Source organism: Solanum stenotomum, chromosome 10, assembly GCF_019186545.1.
Source record: "Solanum stenotomum isolate F172 chromosome 10, ASM1918654v1, whole genome shotgun sequence".
Classification (NCBI taxonomy): domain Eukaryota; kingdom Viridiplantae; phylum Streptophyta; class Magnoliopsida; order Solanales; family Solanaceae; genus Solanum; species Solanum stenotomum.
This window is the reverse complement of record NC_064291.1, coordinates 18482542-18507934: the sequence shown is the minus strand read 5'-3', so window position 1 is coordinate 18507934 and position 25393 is coordinate 18482542. Positions and strand designations below refer to the sequence as shown.

Sequence of the window (25393 nt, the reverse complement as noted above, 5' to 3'; positions counted from 1 at the left end):
GTTATTTGAGTTACTTTCAATCTTTGTATCTCTATAGATTAAAAAAACTATCAAGTATCATTCACTTATTCAAGAATTATGAGGGTCAACAATGTCAACTAAAGATTTTAACACATAATTTGTGTAAGATCTGTTAGACGAGCCCCGAGCATTGGGCGTGCTTAGGACGTACAGTCGGGAGCTTAGGGTGTAAGTCTTTGTCACGAACCAGGGGCACTATAACGACCCGTTCCCGTCGTTATGGAAAATCTAATGGGGGAAGGAATTTGGGCCAGAAAACTTCTGAGTATTAACTTGGAAATTTCTAGCCTAGGCCAGACTTAGACAAAATCTCAGGTGAGATCTAGGTCAATTTCGTAATGGATGGGAGATTAAATTATGACTTGGGTCACGTGAGTGGATAGCCAAGATGTTAAGGAGCCTGTACGACTTTATGGAATCGAATTCAAGCGAGTAGAACTCACGTAACTGATCTTGGCATGAAAGGGTAGTTTTAGAACGTCCAGGTTTGAAGGTGTGTTGTGAAATGAGAACTTGGAACTCAAATTCCGAGTTTTTGTCTCCGTGCAAGCCGCTAAGGCGGAATTAATCCCGCTAGGGTGGGGCCCTCCATGGCGGGACAGTCGCGACTTAAATCAGGGAAAAACCCCAATTTCATTATTTTCTGCAAAATTTCATTCTTCAGAGCTAAAGGACAACCCGGGGCAGTTTCTTATTAGATTCCCATAAATTCTAGTGCTAAAGGTAAGGTAGTTACTCCGTTAATCCGTATTTTGATTCTTAGAACTTAGAATCTTGGCTAATTATCATTGGGGGAGGGTTTTGGCCTGAAGTTAATGGTGGGAAAAACCCTATTTGAACATTAGGATCATGGGTTTGGCCTTGGGTTAATAATTTTGTTATTATCCGGGTAAATTAGGACTTGTTTAGTGGTCCTTGCATTAATTGCTTGTTTTAGATCAGGAACGAGCTGAAAGTCTCTGGAAAGGGAAGGCTTACGTGTCTTAGGGGTATTCAGGCTTAATTTTCAGGTAGGTGATGGTTCGATTTCCTATTGTATGATATATACCGGTTAATTGCTTCATTGTATGTGTGCATGTATGTGAATGGGGAATGTGAATCAAATCTAATGAAATGATTATGTGTGAACAATTAAGTGCCTTGAACCTATTACTTGATTGTATGACTATGAATACTATTCATTGTAAGTGTGATTGTGACTATGGTTGTGTTGACTGGATTGAGTATCACGTTCTGACACAAATATTGGATCGGGTATCACGTTCTGACACATATATCTAATCGGGTGTCAAGTTCCGACACATATATATTGGATGGGGTGTCACGTTCCGACACACTAATAGTTTGGATGTGGATTCCATGAGAGGACCACTTGTGATTATTATATTAATATGTACCTATCATTAATATTGGGAAATTGTACGTTGCTCCTAAAATGATAAGTGAATTATGTGTTTCATATATGTGTGTTTACGGTGTTGTAATTACTTGTGTATATTGTGCTTACTGGAGTAGCCGTGTGATCATACCAGTACACCATGGTTTCGTGTATTAATGTTGCACTTGCTCTTTATTTGTTGTGTAGAGGGCATCTTCAGACGGCTAGTGACAGACCTCAGTTAGGAGTTCATTGATTGAGAGCGGATTCGAGGGTGAGCCAGTTCTTTCAAGCTCCCATGGATCCATCCTTTGTTGTAGTCAATTCCTTTCGAACTCAGACTATATGTTTAGACTTTTGCCTATATTTAGTTTGCAGGGTTGCACCCCATTTTTCCTTAGACTTATTGATTGGTAGAGTTTTGGTACAATGACTTTTAGGTTCTAGGGGTTGAATTTCCGCGAGGGTCATGTTTGGTTGTTTTGTTAAACTTCAGAGTTTATGGGAACTCATTATTTAGTTGTCATTTAAATCCATATCTTTAAATGGTTTAGTTTCATTAAGTTGTTTAGTTGGGTTGTAGTAGTGGTTCTCCCATCGAAGGGTTAGTGTGGGTGTCAATCACGGTGGTCGGGGTCGTGACAAAGTTACTATCAGAACCCTAGGTTCGTTGATTTCATTGTACCAAAACGAGTCTAGAAGAGTCTTGCGAAATGGTATGGAGACGTCTGTACTTTTCTTTGAGAGGCTATAGGACTTTAGGAAATCTCTCTATCTTCTTATCCTTTCGTGCTATGACAGGACATTAGGAAATTTCCTAAGTGTGAGTTCTGGTTGACTTCAGGTGCCTTTTTGGGGCATGTGGTTTTAAAGGAAGGGGTCATGGTAGATCCCCAAAAGATAGAAGCAGTCAAGAACTGGGTCCGGCCTAGCTCTGTGACTGAACTTAGGAGTTTCGTGGGGCTCGCCAGCTACTATCGATGGTTTGTGAAAAAAATTGCTTCTATTGCCACACATTTGACAAGGTTTTAGCAAAATGAGGTGTCTTTCAAGTGGACTGACAAGTTTGAAGAGAGCTTCCAAAAGCTCAAGACTCTTGTGGCCACAACACTTATTCTGGCACTATTGGTGGAAGGTAAGGATTTCATTATTTACTGTGATGCTTCACATTTGGGCTTGGGTGCTATGTTGATTCAGGAAAGAAATGTCATAGCCTATGCATCACGACAGCTGAAGGTGCATAAGAGAAACTAACCGACACATGATTTAGAGTTGGCAGCGGTAGTGTTTTCTCTCAAGATCTGGTGGCATTACCTTTATAGTGTCAAATGTGAGGTGTTTACTGACCATCGTAGTCTAAAACATGTATTCACTCAGAAAGACCTGAATCTGAGACATCGAAGGTGGATGGAGTTACTCAAGTATTATGATGTTACCATCCAATATCATCCGGGTAAGGCTAACGTGGTGGCAGATACATTAAGCCAAAAAATGGTGAGTATGGGTAGTCTAGCTTGCTTGGGTGTGTCCAAGCGACCTTTGGCAAATGAGATTCAAACTTTGGAGTCTAAGTTCATGCAGTTGGGCATCTCAGAGAAAGGTGGGGTGTTAGCCAGCATTGAGGTTAGGCCTACATACATTGAAAAGATCAAGGCTAAGCAGTTTGAGGATGAGAGTTTAAATAAGCTCAGAAAGAAGACAGTTTCTGGCAAGGCACAAGATGCGACTCTTGATGCGGGTGGTGTGCTCCAGTTCTAAGGGAAGAATTTTTGTTCCCCGAGTGGATGACTTGATTTAGAAGATATTGACAGAATCCCATGGTTCGTAGTATTCCATTAATTTGGGTGTGACCAAGATGTACCGAGATTTGAAATGACTTTATTGGTGGCCTGAAGAAAGTCATAGCTGAGTTTGTGGCAAAGTGCCAAAACTGTCAGCAGGTAAAGTATGAGCACCAAAGGCCTGCAGGTTTGCTTCAACGAATGTCAATCCATGAATGGAAGTGGGAAAGGATAGCTATGGATTTTGTGGTTGGTCTTTCCAAGACCTTGGGGAAGTTTGACTCCATTTAGGTGGTTGTTGACAGACTGACTAAGTCACCCCACTTCATTCCAGCCAGAGTAGACTATAATGCTCAGAAGTTGGCTAAGGTTTATGTGAATAAGATTGTGAGGCTGTATGGGGTGCCCCTTTCCATCATCTCGGACCGTGGTACACCATTCACATCCATGTTTTGGGGAAAATTGCATGATGAGTTGGGCACTCAACTCACTTTTAGCACAACCTTCCATCCACAGACGGACGGGCAGTCAGAGAGAACTATTCAAGTACTAGAGGACATGTAGAGGGCATATATGATTTACTTTGGAGAGCATTGGGATAAGTTCCTACCTTTGTGTGAGTTTTTCCATATTAACAGTTACCACTCCAGCATTGACATGGCACCGTTCGAGGCGATTTATGAAAGGGGATGTAGATCACCCATAGGGTGGTTTTAGGCTGGAGATGTGAAACCTTTGGGGGTTGATTTGGTGAAAGATGCACAAGATATGGTGAGAATCGTCCAAGTGAAGCTTCTAGCAACCCAGAGCTGACAAAAAAAGTACTCAGACAGTATGGTAAAATACATGACATTTCAGGCTAGTCAACAAGTTCTTCTAAAAGTGTGACCCATAAAGAAGGTGATGAGATTCGGAAAGAAGGGCAAGCTTAGTCCTCGATACATCGGGCCAATGGTTTATAGGTTGGCTTTACCTCCTAGCCTATTTGGAGTCCATCCAGTGTTCCATGTGTTCATGTTGAAAAAGTATCATGGGGATGGAGATTACATTATAAAATGGGACTCAGTTTTGTTAGACAAAGACCTTAAGTATGAGAAGGAACCAGTTGCAATTCTTGATCGCGATGTTTGGAAGTTGAGGACCAAGGATATAAAGTCCGTGAAAGTTTAATGAAAGCATCGTCTGGTTTAGGAAGCTACCTGGGAAATCGAGAAGGACATGCGAGAAAAGTATCCCCAGTTGTTTGACGATTCATGTACTACTATACTCTTGCCTTAGCCATTTCTTCTAGTTTATCACTCGGGGATGAGTGATGGGTAAATTGGTATCTATTGTAACGACTTATTCCCGTCGTTATGGAAAAGCCAATGAGAAAGGAATTTGGGCCAGAAAACTTCTGAGTAGTAACTTGGAAATTTCTAGCCTTGGCTACACTTGGACGAAATCTGAGTCAGGTGAGGTCTAGGGAAATCTGGTAATGGATGGGGGATTTAATTATGACTTTGATCACATGAGTGGATATCCAAGACGTTAAGGAGCCTGTACGACTTTACAAAAATTGAATTCGGGCTAGTAGAACTTACGAAACTGATCTTGGGGTGAAATGGTAGTTCTAGAACGTCCAGGTTTGAAGGTGCGTTGTGAAATAGGAGCTTGGAACTCAAATTCTGAGTTTCTGTCTCTGTGCAAGCCGTTGGGGCGGAATTGAGCCCGCTAGGACGGGGCAACTGTGGAAGATAGGGACCGCCGTGGCGGGACAGTCGCAACTTAAATTGAGAAAAATCCCAATTTCGTTATTTTCTGCAAAACTTCGTTCTTCAAAGCTAAGGGACGACCCAGGGCAGTTTCTTATCAGATTCCCACGAATTCTAGCGCTAAAGGTAAGGTAATTACTCCCCTAATCCAGATTTCGATTCTTAGAACTTAGAATCTTGGGTAATTATCGTTGGGGGAGGGTTTTGTCTTGAAGTTAATGGTGGGAAAAGCCCTAGTTGAACATTAGGATCATGGGTTTGGCCATGGGTTAATAATTTTGTTATTATCCAGGTAAATTAGATCTTGTTTAGTGAACCTCGCATTAATTGTTTGTTTTAGATCAAGAACAAGCTGAAAGACTCCGGAAAGGGAAGGCTCATGTGTCTTAGGAGTAGCAGGCTTGATTTCAAGGTAGGTGATGGTTCGATTTCCTATTGTGTGATATATGTCGGTTAATTGCTTCATTGTATGTGTGCATGTATGTGAATGGGGAATGTGAATCAAATCTAATGAAATGATTATGTCTGAACAATTACATGCCTTGAACCTATTACTTGATTGTATGACTACGAGTACTGTTTATTATAGGTGTGATTGTGCTGACTGGATCAGGTGTCACGTTCTGACACATATATTGGATTGGGTATCACGCTTTGAAACATATATATTATATCGGGTGTCATGTTCCGACACACTAACAGTTTGAGTGTGGGTTCCATGAAAGGACCACTTGTGATTATTACATTCAAATGTACATGTCATTGATATTGGCAAATTGTATGTTGCTCCTAAAATGATAAGTGAATTATACGTTCTGTATATGTGTGTTTACGGTGTTGTAATTACTTGTGTATATTGTGCTTACTGGAGTAGCCGCGTTATCCTACCAGTACATCGTGTACTGATACTACACTTGCTCTTTCTTTGTTGAGTAGAGGGCATTTTCAGGTGGCTACTGACAGACCTCAGTTAGGAGATCATTGACTGAGACCAGATTCGAGGGTGGCCAGTTCTTTCAAGCTGCCATGGATCCATCATTTGTTTTAGTCCATTCCTTCGAACTCAGACTATATGTTTAGACTTTTTCGTATGTTTAGTTTTTGGGGTTGCACCCCTTTTTCCTTAGACTTGTTGATTGGTAGAGTTTTGGTACAATGACTTTCAGGTTCTAGGGTTGAATTTCCGCAAGGGTCATGTTTGGTTGTTTTGTTAAACTTCGGAGTTTATGGGGACTCATTATTTAGTTGTCATTTAAACCTACTTTCGTATATTTAAATGGTTTAGTTTTGTTAAGTTGCTTAGTTGGGTTGTAGTAGTGGTTCTCCCAATGGAGGGTTAGTGTGGGTTCCAATCACAACGTTCAGGGTCATGACATGTACCCCCTAGATGTAACAAAGCGTACAAGACTCCGAATGGCCTCATACAAGCCATTTAGCATTCATAACATAAGATAATAGAAAATACGAGATTTTTAAAACATTTCAACACAATCAAAGTCTTTATAAAATCGAAGCGGAAGTCTAATACACTTTGTAACAAAAACCAACTACTACAAAAGAATCCTTGTGACATAGCCCAGACAACAATTTTTGTAACATAAAATGTAAGAACATAAGAGAAATGGTGGCCAAATCCTCGAATGCTATGAGGACTTACCAATCTTCAAGACTTGCCTCTACTAAGATCCTAGCTACGGAGATGAGAGTCGAGATCGCCAGACCCTACATTTAGATAAGAAATGTAGGCAAGAGTATGCGTTAGTACAAACTTGTACTAAATATGATATATTTCATAAACATCAACATATACATATGAGTTAGACAATATAAGTCATAAGCATAATCAACACAAGTGAATCTCATCTTAAACATACTTACGATACTTCCTTGAAGTAACCTTGTCTCAACATTACTGTGCTAAATTGGATGGAAAATTAGTCCATTCTTAGTTGTTTTTATTATCCATGGAAAACACGTCATCTTACCAATACAAGATAAGTCATTATCCATGGAAGGCAAGTCATCGTGCCAATCCAAGCTATCCATGGAAGGCATTATCTTACCAATCCAAGCTACCATGAAAAGGTATCATCTCACCAATCCAAGCTACCATGAAAAGGTATCATCTTACCAATTCAAGCTACAATGAAGAGGTATCATCTTACCAATTCAAGCTACCATGAAGAGGTTTCATCTTACCAATTCAAGCGACCATAGAAAGGTATCATCTTACCAATTCAAGCTAGGTCTTATTATCAGAACTCATAAATTCTTAGATTCATTTTAGGTGAGGTAGTCTCTCAACCTATAATTATTAAATGTGAGAAATCCTTTCACATTCATCCATAAGTAATTCATGAGTGAACTAACCCTTCCACGACAATTACATCTAAATTATCAATTTATAATAGAAGCTTTACTCTCAAAGCCCTACATCTCATAATCATCATATACTCCTAAATCTCAAGAAAATTCTAATCATAAATATTCATATATGCTTCATTCTCAAAGGATTTCTAATGTATCTCCTCAATTCTATAAGAATACATCTAAACCCACAAATTCTCCTTTCATGGCATAAAACTCATTTACATCAATTTCATCCTTCTAAACATGGGTTGGGTATGGGTACATGTAAATTCATCCTAAAAACATGTAATCATATCAATTCATGCATAAAAAATCATAACACAATCATTTGGATCAACATTCATCAATACACACAACTTTAGAAGAAAACCCTAACTCAAATTGGGGAATTTCTACTTTTCAATTGTGGAATCTTAGGGGCTTCATGGATGAAAGTATTTCATGGATGAAAAGCCATCATAACTTGATAACAAATCCCACAAATGCTTGAGGAATGGAGACTTGAATTATTTCTTCTTCATCAAGTTCTACGGAGAGAAATATTTGAGAGGAATAACTAGGGATTTCTTTTGGGTTTTTGGAAATAATGGCTTGAAGGGGTGAGTTTTGGGGTTAAAAACACTTATATAGGGGTCCTAGGCTTGGGCAAAACAACATAGTATTAATTTAATTAACATCGAAAAAGACCCAAAAACCCCTAACTTTCAATGAACTGCCCCATCACCACTTGAGGCTTCACGAGCCGTCAAAGGTCACATGACCCATAGTGGTGCCCGTGGTCCCTTGACTAGTGGCCTCACTTTCCACCCTTCAACCCCCCATGACTCCTCCCACGGCCTGTGGTGGCCTTCACGAGCCGTCTAGTGGATCCTGGGGAGGGTTTCAATTTGGCAGACTCCAAGGAGCATATTGCCTAGCCTCCACGCCCCTCACCATGGCCCATGGTCCCTACCACAAGGCGTCATGGTGGTCGTGGGAGGTGACGTAGCCTTGTTAGCTACTGCCTAAGGTCTACAGGCACTAGCACGACTCGTGATGCCCTTCACGATCCGTGTGGCCTTCATGGAGGGTACCAAGGCTAAATCCTAGGTTCGTAACCTCTCCCTTGGACCCTTGCTTAGGCTACTAGGTTCTGAGGTGTTACATTATCTCCCCCTTGGGATCATTCATCCTCGAATGGAAATCTATACACCTCTTGAAAGAAAAGACTCAATAATAGCAGCCCATCATGCATGTAATCTCATCTAAATGCATAAATCAAGGAGGAAACATCAACTCCAAGCTAAACATACTCAATGCCCCTACAAGGAAGGTAGGAACTACATCTAGCAACCCAATATGCATGAAATGTCACAATTTCTCATGTTCAAGGAGGAAGTACCATCTCCAAGCTAAAAGCATGCTCAACACAATATCATGGAGCCTATATGCAGTCTATACTCACAACATATATCCAAGGAGGAATTCTCAACTCCAAGCTAAGGCATGTTCAACAATTCCCCTTATGTGATATCCTAACTAGTACAAGTCTAACTAAGAGTCATCTGCTAGGCTAGGAATCATGAACTCTATAGGCAACTCATACTCAATGCACTACAACATGAGGAAAATCAATCACATAAACTCATTATCTTTCAAAACATAAGTTTTTCATAAACATGCATGACATAAGGAAATCATGGGAAGATCTAGACCACACATGACTTCAAACAAGGAAAAAACCATGAGGAACTCATGACCTCGGCCTCCCAAGTAGCTCCCTCAACTAAATGATTCCTCCACAATACTTTCACGGAAGCAACTTCTTTATCCCTCAACTTCTTACCTTGCCGGTCTAAAATCTTAACCAGAACTTCCTCAAAAGAAAGATTTCCATCAACTCCCTAACCCTCTAAGGGAAATATAGATATTGGATCTCCAACACACTTTTTCAACATAGAGACGTGGAAAACCGGATGCAGTGATGCCAACTCATTAGAAAAATCTAATTCATAAGAAACCTTATCAACACTTCTCAAGATCTTATATGGGCCTACAAAATGGGGACTAAGCTTCCCTTTCTTACCAAACCTCATTACACCCTTCATGGGTGAGATTTCAAGTAAACCAAATCATGCACATAAAATTCAAGGTCTCTTCTACTAACATCGGCATAGGACTTTGTCAACTTTGGGCTGTTCGAACCACTCTTTAATAAGTCGGACTTCCTTCATAGCCTCATGAACTAACTCCGGTCCTATCAAGGCAATTTCACCCACCTCAAACCAACCTATGTGAGATCTACACCTCCTACCATAAAGATCCTCAAATGTAGCCATACAAATACTATAGTGGTAGTTATTATTATAAGCAAATTGAATCAATGGAAAATGATCATCCCAATTTCCTTTGAAATTGATAACACATGCTCTCAAGATATCTTCCGAATTTTGGATAGTTCGCTCTGCTTGCCCATCAGTTTGTGGATGAAAAGTCGTGCTAAGCTTAATTTAAGTGCCAAGACCCTTTTGGAAGGATTTCCAAAACTGAGAAGTAAACTGAGTACCTCTATTAGAGATAATGGACAAGGGCACTCCATGAAACCTTACTATCTCCCTCATATACAGCTTATCATAATCTTTCGCCGAATAAGAAACCTTGATGGGGATGAAATGAGCCGATTTCCTCACTCGGTCTACTATTACCCAAATTGAATCATGTTATCGCCGGGTACGTGGAAACCCTACTATGAAGTCCATATTCAAATCTTCCCACTTCCAAGTAGGAATACTAATTTCTTGGGATAAACCTCCCAATTTTTTATGCTTAATTTTCACTTGTTGGCAATTTGGACACTTAGCAATAAATCCCGCAATATCCTTCTTCATCCCATTCCACCAATAGACTTCCCGCAAATCACGGTAGATCTTGGTGGCTCCTGGGTGAATGGAATACCGAGAACTAGGGGCTTCTCACAAGAAATGTTCCCTTAAGTCATCAATAGTCGGAACACAACTGACCTTGATATCTAATAACACCATATCCTCCTTGGTAGAAAGCCTCAACGGACTTTCTAAGTACCGCTTCTGTAACACCCCGACTTTTCAAAACATCGAAATTAACTCGTATCTTCGTGGAAAGATAAGAAGGGTGGGTAATAAATTAAAAATGATGTGGTATGTCATATTTTAAGTTTTAAAGAGTTGTATCTCAAGTTTTGAAGTTAAGTAAGTAGGAAAATAAAAGTTGGCGAAAGTTATCGTAAGTTCCTTTTTAAAGATTTCTCTGAAATTTGGGTCAAATGTATTGGACGTTTTCTCCAAATATATAAAGAGTTAGAAGGCATGTTACCCATTAAATCGAAGGCCTACGAGTCTAGTTTGTAACGCACAAAACCCTGTCGACATCAGAGTAAAAAGTTATGAGGGTTTTACTAGAGACTGCCAGGGCATAATTCGGGTCGGGTAAAAAATATGGTATGTCGGCTTATTTAACGTTTTAAGCCATGAAAACATTTCATTTCAGTTCCAAACAAGAGAGAAAACTTAAGAGAGGGTTCATATGGAGTTCTAGCATGATGAAGGTTAGTTTTTGTCGATTTCTACCATTAAACATTGCCCCCGTGCCTAGAAACGTATTCCCTACACGTGGCAATCATTTTTCCCTTCTATTAGCTGCGTTTGGAGCTGGTTTTTGAAGATATAAATTTGTAGTTATTGGTGTTTCTTCAAGGTTTAAACTTGGTTAACTAAGGTAATCATCACGGGACTCTTTTATGATTGTTTTTATGAATTTATACGGACGTTTCGACAAGTTGGGGAAATATGGCAAATTTGCCGATATAAGATTAATTATGAACTGTTTATAGGTGCATACCAGCTGTGTATATATAGTGTTTGCAAAGCTTAGGACATAAGGAACAACTTTCGTGAAGGAACTACGATCTTTCGAGCGTGCATTGGAAAGGTATGTTAAGGTTATTCCCTTCGTTCGACATGTTTCCTTAGAGGTAGTTAACGTTGGTGATCTTGTAGATGTAATTGTGAGTGGTTGGCTGATTGGGTTGTTATAAACCCTCATTTTGAGGACTCACGATCTGTTAAGAAAGACCCTAAGTTAGGAACGACTTGGAGATTATTTATACATATTATTTATAGCTAAATTGCTTGTCTTTAGCCTATTCAATTGTTTGTTGTTGCCCTTGAGGCTATTGTGGTTAGTTATTGAGCTATGACCTGCCTATAGGGGCTATGATCTTGTCTAATAGGACTATGTTATTGCCAAAGAGGGATTTGTGTTTCCCATGGGGCTATATTGAAGCCAAAGAGGGTTATGTGTTGCCTACGGGGCTATTTTGACGCCAAAGAGGGTTATGTGTCGCCCACGGGGCTATATTGATGCCAAAGAGTGTTATGTGTTCCTATGGGGCTATTTTGATAGCAAAGAGGGCTATGTGTTGCCTATAGGGCTGTGTTGATGCAAAAGAGGGCAATGTACAGCCCATAGAGCTATGAAGTTGCCTAAGAGAGCTATGTGCTGCCTACGGGGCTATATCGTTGCCAAAAAAGGCTATGTAACTTCTTACAAAGACAAAGGGCTACTGATATGGGTATGCAGATTGATTTGGCACTTTCTAGGTTTATGAGGGCCTAGGTAGGTGGTATGTTGTTTGTACCTGCCGAGATTATGGGGGATTGGTTAGGTTGATGTTTGATCATTTTTGTATTTTTAGATTCAGTAGTGGGTTAGCATGCTTATTTAAAATTTTGGTTTCCTTACGTGATTGCTTTTGGTATATTATGATACTTGCTCATTTAGTCTATAGCCTTTCATACTCTGTACATTATTTGTATTGACACCCCATTGCCTTGGGGGCGCTACATTCATGCATGCAGGTCCCGACAGACGACCTAGTAGACCTCCTTAGCAGTAGGATTGACCTCTATCCGATTGGCTAGCCGTTATCCTCCGGAGCTGCCAGAGTTGGGAAGTTTGTTACCTTTTATTGTATATATCTTTATGGGTAGGCCGGGGCCCTATCCCGCCATTCTTTATTACTCTTAGAGGCTTGCAGACTAGTGTGTTGGATGCATAGCTACATTATAGCTATACTGGCCTAGGTTGTTGCTTTGCTGAAGCTTGTGAGTTGTTTGATGTATTGTATTGATATATTCCTGCTTTTAGTTTTGGTATAGATATAATGGTGGCCTCGATGGCCCAATCAGGACTTATGTGCTAGTTGGCTATTTATTTATATGATTTCCTGGGAGTAGTTGTTTCTTTTATAGATCAGTTGACAAGGACCTTGTCGGCCGAGGGCTTAGTTTTAAGGCGATATATACTTGTTTGTTTCCTTGATTGCGTTTGGCTGTCATGTGCTAGAAGCAAATGGTTCAGCAGGGTCAGCTCGGGCCTAAGTTTTGTCATTAGGAGCCAGTTGCCCCCCTTGAGTTTGGGGCGTGACAGCTTCTTTTAATTCTACTAGAATTTGATCAAGACCTTGGTTGGCCTTACATCCGTCATAAAAGGCGATTCTGACCCATTGTGAACCATAACTCCACCTTTGGTGGAATCAATTAACTGAACTCTCAATCGGGCCAATCTATGTACATCTCGTACTATTCAGTTTTATCTTCTTATATATGGGCAACACTTCCCATTGATAATTGGCTAAGAGCATCCACTACTACATTCGTCTTACCTGGGTGATAGAGAAAACTCATATCATAATCTTTCAATAACTCAAGCCACCTTCTTTGGCGAAGATTCAGATCTTTCTGATTAAATACATATTGAAGACTCTTGTCATTGGTAAACACATTGACATACACACCATACAAATAGTGCCTCCAAATCTTTAAGGCAAAAACCACCGCCGCTAATTCAAGATCATGGGTAGGATAATTCTTCTCATGAACCTTAATTTACCTTGAATCATAGGCGATAACTTTCCCATTTTGCATAAGCAAACATCCTAGCCCAATTCTCGAGGCATCACAATAAACAACAAAACCATCCGTCCCATCCGATAAAGTTAACACCGGAGCGAAAGTAAGTTTGTCTTTCAATTCCTGCAAACTCTTTTCACAAGATTCGGACCATATGAACTTGGCCTTCTTTTGAGTAAAAGTTGTCAATGGAGAGGAAATCGTAGTAAACCCATCAACAAATCTTTTGTAAGAACCAGCTAAACCCAAGAAACTCCTAATGTCCAAAGGTGATAGAGGTCTAGGACAGCTCTTGACCACATCCGTCTTCATAGGATCTACCTCAATACCCTTACTTGAAACAATATGACCAAGAAAAACTACGAACCTTAGCCAAAGCTCGCATTTGCTAAACTTTGCAAAGAGTTGTTGTTCCTTAAGGATTTTCAACACAATCCTCAAATGATTAATATGATCCTCCTCACTTATTGAATAGATCAAAATATCATCAATGAACACAATTACGAACATATCAAGGTATTGTCTAAACACCCTATTCGTCAAATCCATAAATGCCATCAGAGCATTAGTCAAGCCAAACGACATCACCAAAAACTCATAATGACTATACCAGGATCTAAAAGTTGTCTGCGGAATATCATCATTCTTCACCCTCAATTAGTGATAACCGACTTAATATCAATCTTAGAGAAGTAACTCGCACCTTGGAGTTGGTCAAAGAAATCATCTATCCTTGGAAGAGGATACTTATTCTTAATGGTCACCTTGTTCAATTGCCGGTAGTCAATACACATTCGGAGTGAACAATATTTCTTCTTAACAAACAACACTGGAGAACCCAATGGAGAGATACTTCGTCAGATAAAACCCTTATCCAACAAATCTTTCATTTGATCCTTTAATCAATTAAGTTCTACCGGAGTCATTTTATAGGGAGGAATAGAAATAGGCTACGTATTTGGGAGAAGGTCAATACCAAAATCTATTTCCCTTTCACGAAGAATACCGAGTAAATTGATATGCTCAAATTACACCTCCTTAAAAAAGTATAAGCGATCGTTATCAAGTAAAGAATCCAACTTCTAGGTTGGGGCCGATCCCACGAGGAATATGGTTTAGACTTAAACTTAACTCACTATTATATCCGTTTAGTCAACTTATTTCCGAGACAAGTAAGTAAAGGGGGGGGGGATTTGAGAAACAAATAACTGATTGTTGTTTAAGTAACTGCTGATCAAGATTCAAACTTTGTTGTATCAATGAGAGAGAGAAACTAGGGAGTATGTGTTCCCTATAAGCTCTTAATGCGGTAATTCTAATAATAGTAATCCTTTCCTAGTGTTTTACATGCAAAGTTGGTAAGTTAGGTATCCCTAAGTGATTGGTCCTCCAAATAGGGAATTTCACCCCGCACCTTGATTCGGCTACATGTTTATAATTTAATAACCCTTACCTTTACCTCAGAATAGACATCACATCAATGTATGACTTAGTTTTCACCCTCGCACCAATTGACATTAGACTATTTGTAACACTCCAAAAATTCTATGACTTAAGTTAGAGCCTCACCTTATGAATAATGACTTAAAAATAGTTAAGATGATGTTTATAAACATAAACTAATGTAATTGACTTGGTTTTGAAGAGTAAAAGTCTAAACGTCAAGAAACGACCACGACGTGCGGAAACTAGAGAAAAATATGTTCTAGTGTGTCCTTAGGTTTTAGGCAGGTTTGGGAGTGTCGTATGATGGTATAATCTGGTGAAAAGGTTTAAAATAGGTAAATATATGTTCCTAGGGTCAAAATGTTTGGGCCACCCTAAGGGACCCCGAGGAGGACCCCAACCTTAGCCAAGCAACTTGCCAAGGCAACTTGCAAATTGCACTTGGAGGGAATAGGGGCGTGTCACGCACTTGCTCCCACAAGGAGAAAAAATTTAGTTCATGACGCGGTCGTGTTACGGACTCTACTGTCTCAAAATTTAATTCAAAATATCTTCAGGGAACAGCTCCGCGTCGCGGACTTGTTCTGCGACGAAAATACAGAAATTCAGAAATCTATTTTTACTTCATTAAAGAGTCCATTTAAGTGAGGGGTATTTAGGGTACTTTAGGTGACGTGTATATAATGATTTTTAAATCAATTTACCTCACTTTTATCACTCAAACACAAAACTCCAAAGATCTAAACCTAAAGTTCCTCCTTCTCACTACTCTCTCTCTCTTCTCAAGAACTCCATTGAAGAAGATTGGAGCTTCAAGAAGAAGACCAACTCTCCAAGGTTTCAACTCATATTTTTGTGGTTAATTCATCAATAAGGTATGGTTGCTTATCACTCTTGGGATTCCTTTCCCCAAGAGGCCCCTTCAAGATGAATTTCAAAATCTCCAATTTCTAGGTTTCAATCCAAAAATGTGGGTCTTCTTTGTAAAGTGAAATTGATGTTATAAACTTACTTTGATTGATGTTATATGAACAATTATGGATGAATTTATGTTGTATTGGTGGTTTCTTGAAGAATTCCCCACGAGATCCATGTTTCTCCTTCTTTTCCTAATTCCAACCCTAGTTTGTGTTGGATATTGATTGAAGGCTATGAATTGAATATGATGTTATGTAATTCATTTTTGTATGATGATTCTACCCTAGGTTATGTATAATTTCTATGAAATTAGGGTTGAGTCTTTGAATGAAGCCTTCAAGGCTATGAACGGAATATGTCAATTACTTATATTGATGTTGATTATGTTATTACATCATGAATTACCTTGTATTATGTATTGGTTATGAATTGCTTGGTAAGTGAAGTATGAATGTCCCACGAAGGTCAAGAAGGTATGAAGGTTGGTTCTTCTTTGAACTCAAGTATGAAAGGTTAATTACTTAGATTGTAATGATGTTATATCTAATGTGTTATTGTGGTGTTGATGCTCTAGTTTCCTCATCCTTAACCCTCTACACTTGAATTAGCTATGAAGTATGTATGTATATTATGGTATGATTGTTATATGATTGAAAGGTAGTTCTCATGATTTTAGTGTAATGTAAAGTGAAAGGTTTACTCACTTGCTAAGTGTCTCTAAAGTGAAAGGATTGTTACTCACTTATGAACACATATGAGCTATTATGGTAAGATGTCTACATAAGAGTCTAGTAAAGGCTAATGTGAACTTATGTGAAGACTAAAGATGATTACTCAAGGTAATTAGATGCTTAGCACCGAAAGGGCATGTAAATAAGATGGGGGTCTCACGCTTAGTAAGTCCGGCTCCCCACATGGGTTTCCTCACGTTTAGCAAGTCCGGATTACCTACGGTATGTGTTGTCTCATGAGATGGAAACCCCACGTTTAGTAAGTTAGGGTTTCTAGAAGCAATCTCCTTGACCCTTAACTATGTGCCCACATAGGACTCTAGCTTAGTGGATCCATCTAGATAGCTATGTACGAATGGTTACACCTTAGGCAAGTGTTAACCCTCTCTTTTTGGTGTCGGAGTAGAACACCGGATTCCATGTAGCTCTCATGGTCTATGTCGGTTATTGCAATATTTCCCTAATGTAAAAGTAAATGAAGGTATGAAAGGTGTGAACTCTTACTAGGGCTTTCTTAAGGGTTTCTACATAGTGTAAGGGAGGGTATGGGACTTCTCTTGCATATTGCACTTGTGGGATCCTAAGAGATGGTTGTAGCAGTGTTCTCTAATGATTTTGATGATTATGACTTATGTATGTTGAAGCTATGTTATGTATGATCATTATGAATATGGTAAGTTATGATGAAATATGATCTTATGAATGTATGCATGAAGTAGGTTGCTTAATGTGATACTTGGCTTTGAATAGGGTTATGGGGTTCTACTCTTTGCATTGCACTAGTATTACTTGGGTTGTCTACATGGTGGGATGATATTATGTTGGTTTGGACTATGATACTTAATTTGTGTGCATATTGGATTTACTTGGCAAAAAGCATGTTTTGAAGAAAATGTCCTTTTATGCATGTTTCAATGGTTTTTATGCATAGTAGCCATACTTAGTACGTGTGTTGTACTAACCCATATTTTCTCCCTTTTTCCCAAACATTTAGGTTTAGGCCGTTGAGGATTCAAGCTTACTTCTCAAGACACATGGAGTTGTTTCCCCAAGTTGGTGAGTTCTCTAATCCGAGGACAAGACCCTATGATCTAGCTTCTAAGTTTAGTTCTTTGCTTATGTTGAAAGACATTGTTGTGCTTCCTATTTTCAAGACTTCTTATTGATGTAAGGGCTAAGTCCCATTTTTGATACTTGTATGTCTAAATGGTGCATTGTGACGAAGTTAGATTCTATTTTTCATATATGAAGTGAAGTTGAACTTCCAAAGTAAAAGTTTTAAATTTTTCGTGATTTTATTCTATGATACATGTTATGATGAATGCTAAGGGCTTGTATAAGACCTCTTCGAGGTCGAATACGCCTGTAACGACTAGGGGGTGCTCTCGAGTCGTTACACTATTAGATAGTATCACACTAAATCTCTGTTGATAATTCTTTTCTTAATTAATACCTCCTTGGTCTGGCAAGTAGCAACAAGGCGAGTTCTAACGCGTGCACTCGTTAAAACGACTTCTAAGTGAAAGAATTACCAATACATGCATCAAGACTATTCAAGAATTACTTAGTTATTATTCATACGTTGTTAATTGCTCATGGTTCCCACAACCCTAGTTGTGGATTTAGTTACTCATGCTTGAAAGAACACAATTCATATTTTTGTAAAGAGAATTCATGAACTTACGTTTAGAGTAGAAGAAACCTGTAATCTCCAATTGAATTTCAAAGAAAAAATCTTATAAACCGAAATCTGGAAATCAAATTGCCAAAGTTTTCAAGTTAATTCCCAAGCAAATATCAAGAACTAAAAGTAAACAATAGTGTCTAACCTCCAAAAATAAGGTTTACATACCCTATTTATAGAAAAACATGTCCTAAACAAAAAGGAAACAAAATAAGGAAATAAACTTTCTGGACGCAGCTCTGATCGACGACTTCGACCTACGGTCTGTAGGTCCCTTCCGTTGGTCAACACTTAGACTTTTTCTACAAGGCCTGGAACCTTCAACTCCTAGTTCATCACTCACAGACGTGCAGGACGGACCGTGGGTCCTCTTCCGTGGCTTAACACTTAGGATTTTCATCAGGTACTGGAACTTTGACTCCTAGTTTATCTTCTACGGACGTGCAGGACAGCTTGTAGGTCGACATACAATCTGTAGGTTGCATCGTTATTCCACACTTGGTTAGACTTCCCTGAAGCTCCTATCTACGCCCACCATCGACAAACCGTCATAGGACCTACGGTCCGTAGGTCCCTCCATGGGTGGCCATTTCTGCATATTTTCAACTGTCATCTCACTTTACCACGTCCAAGCCTTTTTCCTGCAAACATGATTCAAAATACATTATTTATATTACAAAATGTCCCTAGACACACACAACTCTTAAGTGAAATGTATTAAAAATACCGTAAACTCACGGTATATCAATACCCTCAACTTAAACATGTTGTTTGTCCTCAAGCGACACACTAACACTCTAAACGACTCTTGTGTAGAAGCAGACATACAAACTCAAACAATCACATGGCCATTTTAATCCACTCCATTTTCTCAATGCAAATCTTTTCTCTTAGACTCAACAAGCTAACTCATGCGGATCAAGATGTGAGAAAGATCGACCAACAGACACCACAACATACACTTTTCACAATCACCAAGGTAGCAACTTTTCGACAATGTAACTAGTGCCCTCACTTCAAACGAAATCCTTTTCACACAGACGATATGAATTTTTAGTTTTTAGGGTTCATGCAACGCTTTTGCTCAGAAGTGACTTCAAGTACAGTTAGTGCTCAATACCATAGGCCTGCCCTTATTTTCACTGCTTAGACCCTCCAAACTAGTTTCTAGGATCACTATAGGACTTTCTTAGCTTGTAATGTAGGCTCAGGGTCAGGTGTGGTACATTTGGGTACTTTTTAGTGACTTTCTGCCCTCCTTGACATTACATTGGCTTTTTATCTCTTTTCTCAACCTATTTTTGTCATCCTTTCATTTTACATTCTTTCCCTCGACACTTTTAAACAAGGATGTGACTTTTGACTTTTTGGTTCTTATTTTTCACTTTCTTCTTTTTCTTTCACTTTATTTTTCTTTATTTTTTTCAGCACATTTATTTATCATCTTTTTTGCTTCTTTTGCACAAAGTCACATCCCCTTCTATCTTTTCTTTTTCTCTTTTCAACACAAAACTCTTTTCATACCCTCTTTTCTTTTGGGTTTCTCTTTCATAACCACTCTCAACTTATGGATTTTTCACTAGTTGAGGTGCACAATTGATGTTCGACGTAATCAACTGACATTATTTCGGTTCAAGTTCCATATGATCGCGTGTAGTGATATAATCCAACCAAGGGTTGGGATCGTTCCCACAGGGAGTGGTTTTGAGAATTAACAGAAAAATAAAATCTAGTTCTAATTAGTTATAGCTATAGATATTAATGATTAAAAACATATTAAATCTAAGGAGTGACGCAAACGTTAATTATCAATGTGGGTTTGTATTAATTAACTACTAAAAACAGCAAAAACATAAGAAAATGAGATAGAGAAACGGGATTCTTGGGATGTGATAGGCATACGGGATAAACTAGACTATCGAGTACATGCTTTTGATGGTAGATTATTGAACATTTGTGACTAGGCTAGACTATAGTGGGGTAAATTCTCTCTCGAGAAACTTACCCCGAATCAACTCAGTTTCTCTCAAACACTGAGTTGCTGCATTAAGCACAATCCACCTTAGACCATTCACTCTCTCGAGTTGAATGTGTGGGAAAAGGACTAGGATTCACTCTCTTGAGCTGAACCCATGTCGACCCAATACCACCGGCTATCAACTTAGTAGTCTTAGTTTTACGACCTCTCTCTCGAGCAAGCCAAAAACATTAAGATGAAATCGTATTTGCAACTAAAATCCCATTAAGTTCATACACAACTACTAAACGAAATCAGATTTAAACAATAAAGAAACCATCAACAAGCAAGACCCAACAGATAATCTAACCCATATTCACAAAATCACACCCGAAGAATTGGGGTTTTAGCTAGACATGTTAAAGAGATAAAAATTTATACCAATATCAGTTTCCATCAGCTGGGTATGAAGAATTAATTCTTAAAACACGTCAAGAGTGAAGAATCTTCGAGACCCACATCCAATTTCTTGGAGTTGAACCCCTTTGAATCTTCAAGGTCTTAGAACAAAGTCTCCAAAACCCTTTAAAACGTAGAAAATTAATATGTTGTATCCGAAATTTTCTACTGAAATAAAATTTAAACAACTATTTATAGGTGTCAAAAAGTGTGTTGCGAAGGGTCACTCGGCGCAGTTAGTCGGGATCGTCGATGCACTTAGCGAATCTCTCATTGGTTTGCTTCATCGACTTTCAACTATTGCTTGCAGCATCTTCGCATTCTAGATCATTGGGCGGTATAGTACTGCATCACGAAACTGTTCGGCGACGCGCCGACTTGATGTTTTCATCACTGACTTGATCTTTTCCTTCAGGGCTCAGCTCACTGGAACTTTCTGTGAGGTTCAGGCCATTCGGCGACTCGCCTAATGCATTAGACGATCCTCAGGCCTTCTTTTCTTCGTCTTTTCGGCTATTTTGTTACTTTTTGCCAAGTAGTGTCTGTGTTTTGTCTCAAACTCCAAATACCTGAAACTTAAGGTTTTACATCAGTTATTGAGACAAAATAAGCATTTGAGGACACTAATTCTATTAAAATCACGCCCTAAATGAGTCCAAATTGTGGACTAATCAACAATATCCGATGTCGGACCAGGGAAAAGATCAAGGTAACTTTTGAATTAGCCACCCTCAACTTAGGCTTTTGGACTAAGTCAAGGTGCACATGTCCAAGGAGGGACCGGGGTCAAGACACTTATTTTAGGGAAGGTGAGTTAGGTGAATCAAAAGAAATGGTCTATTTTAGGCTCAAATATTTGGATCAAAGGGAACATTTATTTCATTTGGTTGGATCATTTTAGGCATTAGTGGACTTATTAGAACAAGGGCCTATGATCACTTCCTGGCTTCTAGCCTAGATTATCTTAGCAGGACCAACGGGGCAAGTTCTAGATTGGCACAAATTGTCTGAACATTCAACTTTTCTCACACACTCTTGGCGCACTGTTTCATTATCAGATTATCAGATTACCTAGTTCAAGTTTTAGCTTAAGTCATGAGGTCAAATTGGTTCTTATCATGTCACATTGAGATCCAACACATTCAACTCATCAAGACTATAGATCTAGAACAATTAAACATTTTTTGGACAGAGATCATTTTTTTTATGTTTTTCATGCCATCATGCTTTCATTTTTATACTTACTCGTACACATACATTCCTAAACATGTTGGTTCAACAGAAATTAAAATAGTCTCTTGGGGGGAAAAGAACACATGCAAGAAAACCCCAAGAGAGGATTATGAGTTGGGTTACTCAAACTTCACCCTATCACTCACAATCCATTTACCTCACCCCTAACAAAATAAAGTGCAATTGTCCCCAATGCACAAAAAAAAGCAAATGATCGGGTGAAGCAAACCTGTGGCACATATGCATCGAAGATCACTCAAGAAGTGGGTGGGTCCGGTTTCCCGGAACCCGCTGGATCAACACTTGGAACGCCATCAGTAGCGCTCCCATCAACAATTACAGCACTCTCAATAGTGCTCTCATCAATTCTCACAGCACCGTCAGTAGTGCTCTTTTCATCCATCTTAGGTTGCCTCCCAAGCAACGCTTGATTTCACTTCGCGGTATGACACATACCCCTTGATTAGTCAGACTTTATCAACGTAATAGGCGTCAATCACTTCATTCACACTCTCATAATTTCCTATGTAGCTTTTTATCCTTCGGTGGTCCGCTTTGAACCTTGTCCCACTCTTTTTCTCGAGTTCAACCACTCCATGTGGGGATACTTGGGTCACTCTGAATGGTCCGGTCCACTGGGACTTGATTCTGCCAGAAACCAGCACAACCTTGAATTATACAACAACACCCGATCACCAGGAGCTAGTTCGCGCTTTTCGGTCTTTCAAGCATGGTTCTTTTTCTCCATGCACAAGCCTGCACCTAACTTCTCCTTACTAAACACTTCAGCACCTTTTCCCAAAGTGTGACTCACCACAGATACCGATTTAAGATCATTTTCCTGCCGCATAGACTTACAGACGTTAAAGGTCACCTCCTCCTTATTCAGTCAAAACTTCATCTGCCCTCTCTCCATATCGACTAAGGCATGCCCAGTAGCAAGGAATGGTCTCCCTAAGATGATGGGGACCTCAAAGTCAACCTCGCAATCAAGTATCACAAAGTCTGTCGAAAAAATGAATGACCCCACTTTCACAAGGACATTTTGAATCACTCCAATAGGCTTTTTCACAGTTCTATCAGCCATAAGTAAGCGCATCGTACTTGGTTTTGGATCCCCTAAACCCAACTTATTATAAATCAACAATGGAATCAAGTTAATGATGGCACCTAAATCACACAAACCTTTCGCAATGTGCATCTTACCAATGGTGCACGGAATAGTGAAAGCTCCAGGATCCTCTTTCTTTTGTACCAGTGACCTTGTAGAAATGGCACTACAATGTTGCAACCTCTTATCATTCTCAAAACTGACAACCCTCTTTTTAGTCACCAAGTCCTTCATGAACTTTGCATACCCATGCATTTTCTTCAAAGATTCTATCAAAGGGACATTGATGGAAAATGGTTTCAATATAGTTATAAACCTGCGATATTTTCCTTCTTCGGTCTTTTGCACTAACCTCTGTGGGAAATGAGGTGGAGTTCTCTGCATGGGGATAACTTTTTGGGTTATCTCTCCTTCCTTCTCTGTGGCATTTTTAGATTCTCCAGTAACCTCATTCTCATCATCATCGTTTTCAGCCACTTTTTCCACATCAGATGGCATGGGAGAATCAATAATCTGCTTTCCTCCACAAGTCGTGATTGCCATAAAATGCCCATCATTTTTTGAATTCTGGATGGTGTTGCTAGGAACTTGCCAGGCTGACGTGGGTTTATTATAATGGACAACTGATTGATCTGCTGCTCCAGTTGTTTGATCGACATTGCATGGGCATCAACATTTTTACCAATCTCGGACAACTCAGTGCGTATCTCTTTCACGTTCTGATCAGTAGTGTAAAACCTTTTCATCATCTTTTGCATAATATCCTCAACGCGTGACATATTAACCCTAGCTTTTCTATCACCAGACTCCCTGTTCCCAGGTGGGACGTAGGGCCCAACTCTCTTATTCATGTTACCATAGTTGTTCCGGTTGTAGTTGTTATCGCGATTGTAGTTCCCATCTCGGACATAATTACCCTCTTGATTGTAGTTGTCATAGTTCTGACCTTGGTTTCCTTGCCCTTGGCTCTAATTATCCAAGTTGGAACCTTAGGGGTTGGCTCGGAAACCCACCGTCTGATCATACACCAAATAAGCATCCTCCTCATAGTAGAATTCCTCAACTTGTAGTGGTGGAGTTCTAGTCAAGTAGTTTAGTGCATTCACATTTTTTGCACCTCCGCTCACATGCTTCAACACCAACCCAAGTTATGTTCTCATCTGAGCCATCTCCTCACGAATGTCATCGTCAGATTGACTAGGTGCAACTTGAACTGCAAAAGTGTTTCTTTCGGTGTTTGACTTTCTAGTGCTCCATCCTTTATTATTTCGGGAAGTCTTCTCCAAATTCTCAGCGATCTCCTCAAAAATGCACTCACCATATGATCCTCCAGTGATAGTATCAAGCACAGCCTTACCATTGTCATCCTGACCTCTGTAGAAATACTCCTTCAGTGACTCATCATCAATGCGGTAATTCAGAACACTTCTTATAAATGCAATGAACCTATCCCACAAACTACTCACAGACTCTCCAGGTAGTGCCACGAAGTTGTTAAGTTTGTCTTTGTGGTTCAGTTTCTTAGATAACGGGAAGTACTTTGCCATGAACACCCTATGCAATTGGTCCCATGTATGAATCGAGTTATATGGAAGCTCAGAAAACCACACCGCAACATCTCTATTCAATGATAGAGGGAAAACTCTCAACCCTATGATGTTCATATCCAACTCTGGTCACCCCACACAACCTTTGCAGACACTCATCAGCTTGGCCATAGGCCCATATGGATCATCCAAAGCCATACCATAAAACAACCCCCTCGTAGGTAGCATCTGCATCAGACTGCTCGTCACCACAAATGTATGCCCTGGAGGTAGTGGAGGGAGAACAATGGGTCCTTCTGATTCGGCAGTATTGAACTCGACCCTGTAGTTATCTTGCAACCTTGGTTCTGGCGGATTCTGCACCATCAATGCATCTCCAAGTAGATTACCACCATGATCCTGGGTGCACACATTAACAACCTAGGAGGCTGCAACTCAACTTCATCACCTAGATTCCCTCCAATTGGATTGAATTGGACCCCTTGATTATTCATCTTTCTCAAAGTTTTGCTCAACTCTGGATCATATGGGGTCAATGGTTCGCTTCGACTCTGTGTACTTGGCATATACTAGAGTAGAAACTTGTAGAAATCAAAAACAAAAGTAAGCGTAAAATTGGGAAATAATTTACTAAATTTAAATAATGTAGTTAAACTTAATCTAAAAGCCTTATTCCCCGGCAGCGGTGCCAAAACTTGATAAGCTCAAATTACACCTCCCTAAAGAAGTATAAGTGATTGTTATCAAGTAAAGAACCCAACTAGTAGGTTGGGGTCGATCCCACGAGGAATATGGCTTCTTAAACTTAACTCACTATTATATCTGTTTAGTCAACTGATTTCCGAGACAAGTAAGTAAAAAGGGGGGGGGGGGGGGGGGNGGGGGGGATTTGTGAAACAAATAACTGATTGTTATTTAAGTAACTAGTGAGCAAGATTCAAACTTTGTTGTTATCAATGAGAGAGAAAAACTAGGGCGTATGTGTTCCCCATAAGCTTTTAACGCAGTAATCCTAATAAAAGTAATCATTTCCTAGTGTTTTACATGAAAAGTTGGTAAGTGAGGTATCCCTAACT

The 25393-nt window shown here is 39.5% G+C and overlaps 1 protein-coding gene across 1 annotated transcript; it reads right to left on the bottom strand.

Moving 5' to 3' along the window:
- Positions 1 to 22548: 22548 nt before the first annotated feature.
- LOC125842788 (uncharacterized) lies at positions 22549 to 23621 on the bottom strand. The gene is made up of 2 exons (XM_049522099.1): positions 23453 to 23621; positions 22549 to 23366 (listed from the first exon to the last, which is right to left on the bottom strand). The coding sequence occupies exons 1-2, from the start codon at positions 23619 to 23621 to the stop codon at positions 22549 to 22551; spliced, it is 987 nt and encodes a 328-aa protein (XP_049378056.1).
- Between the last annotated feature and the right edge of the window lie 1772 nt (positions 23622 to 25393).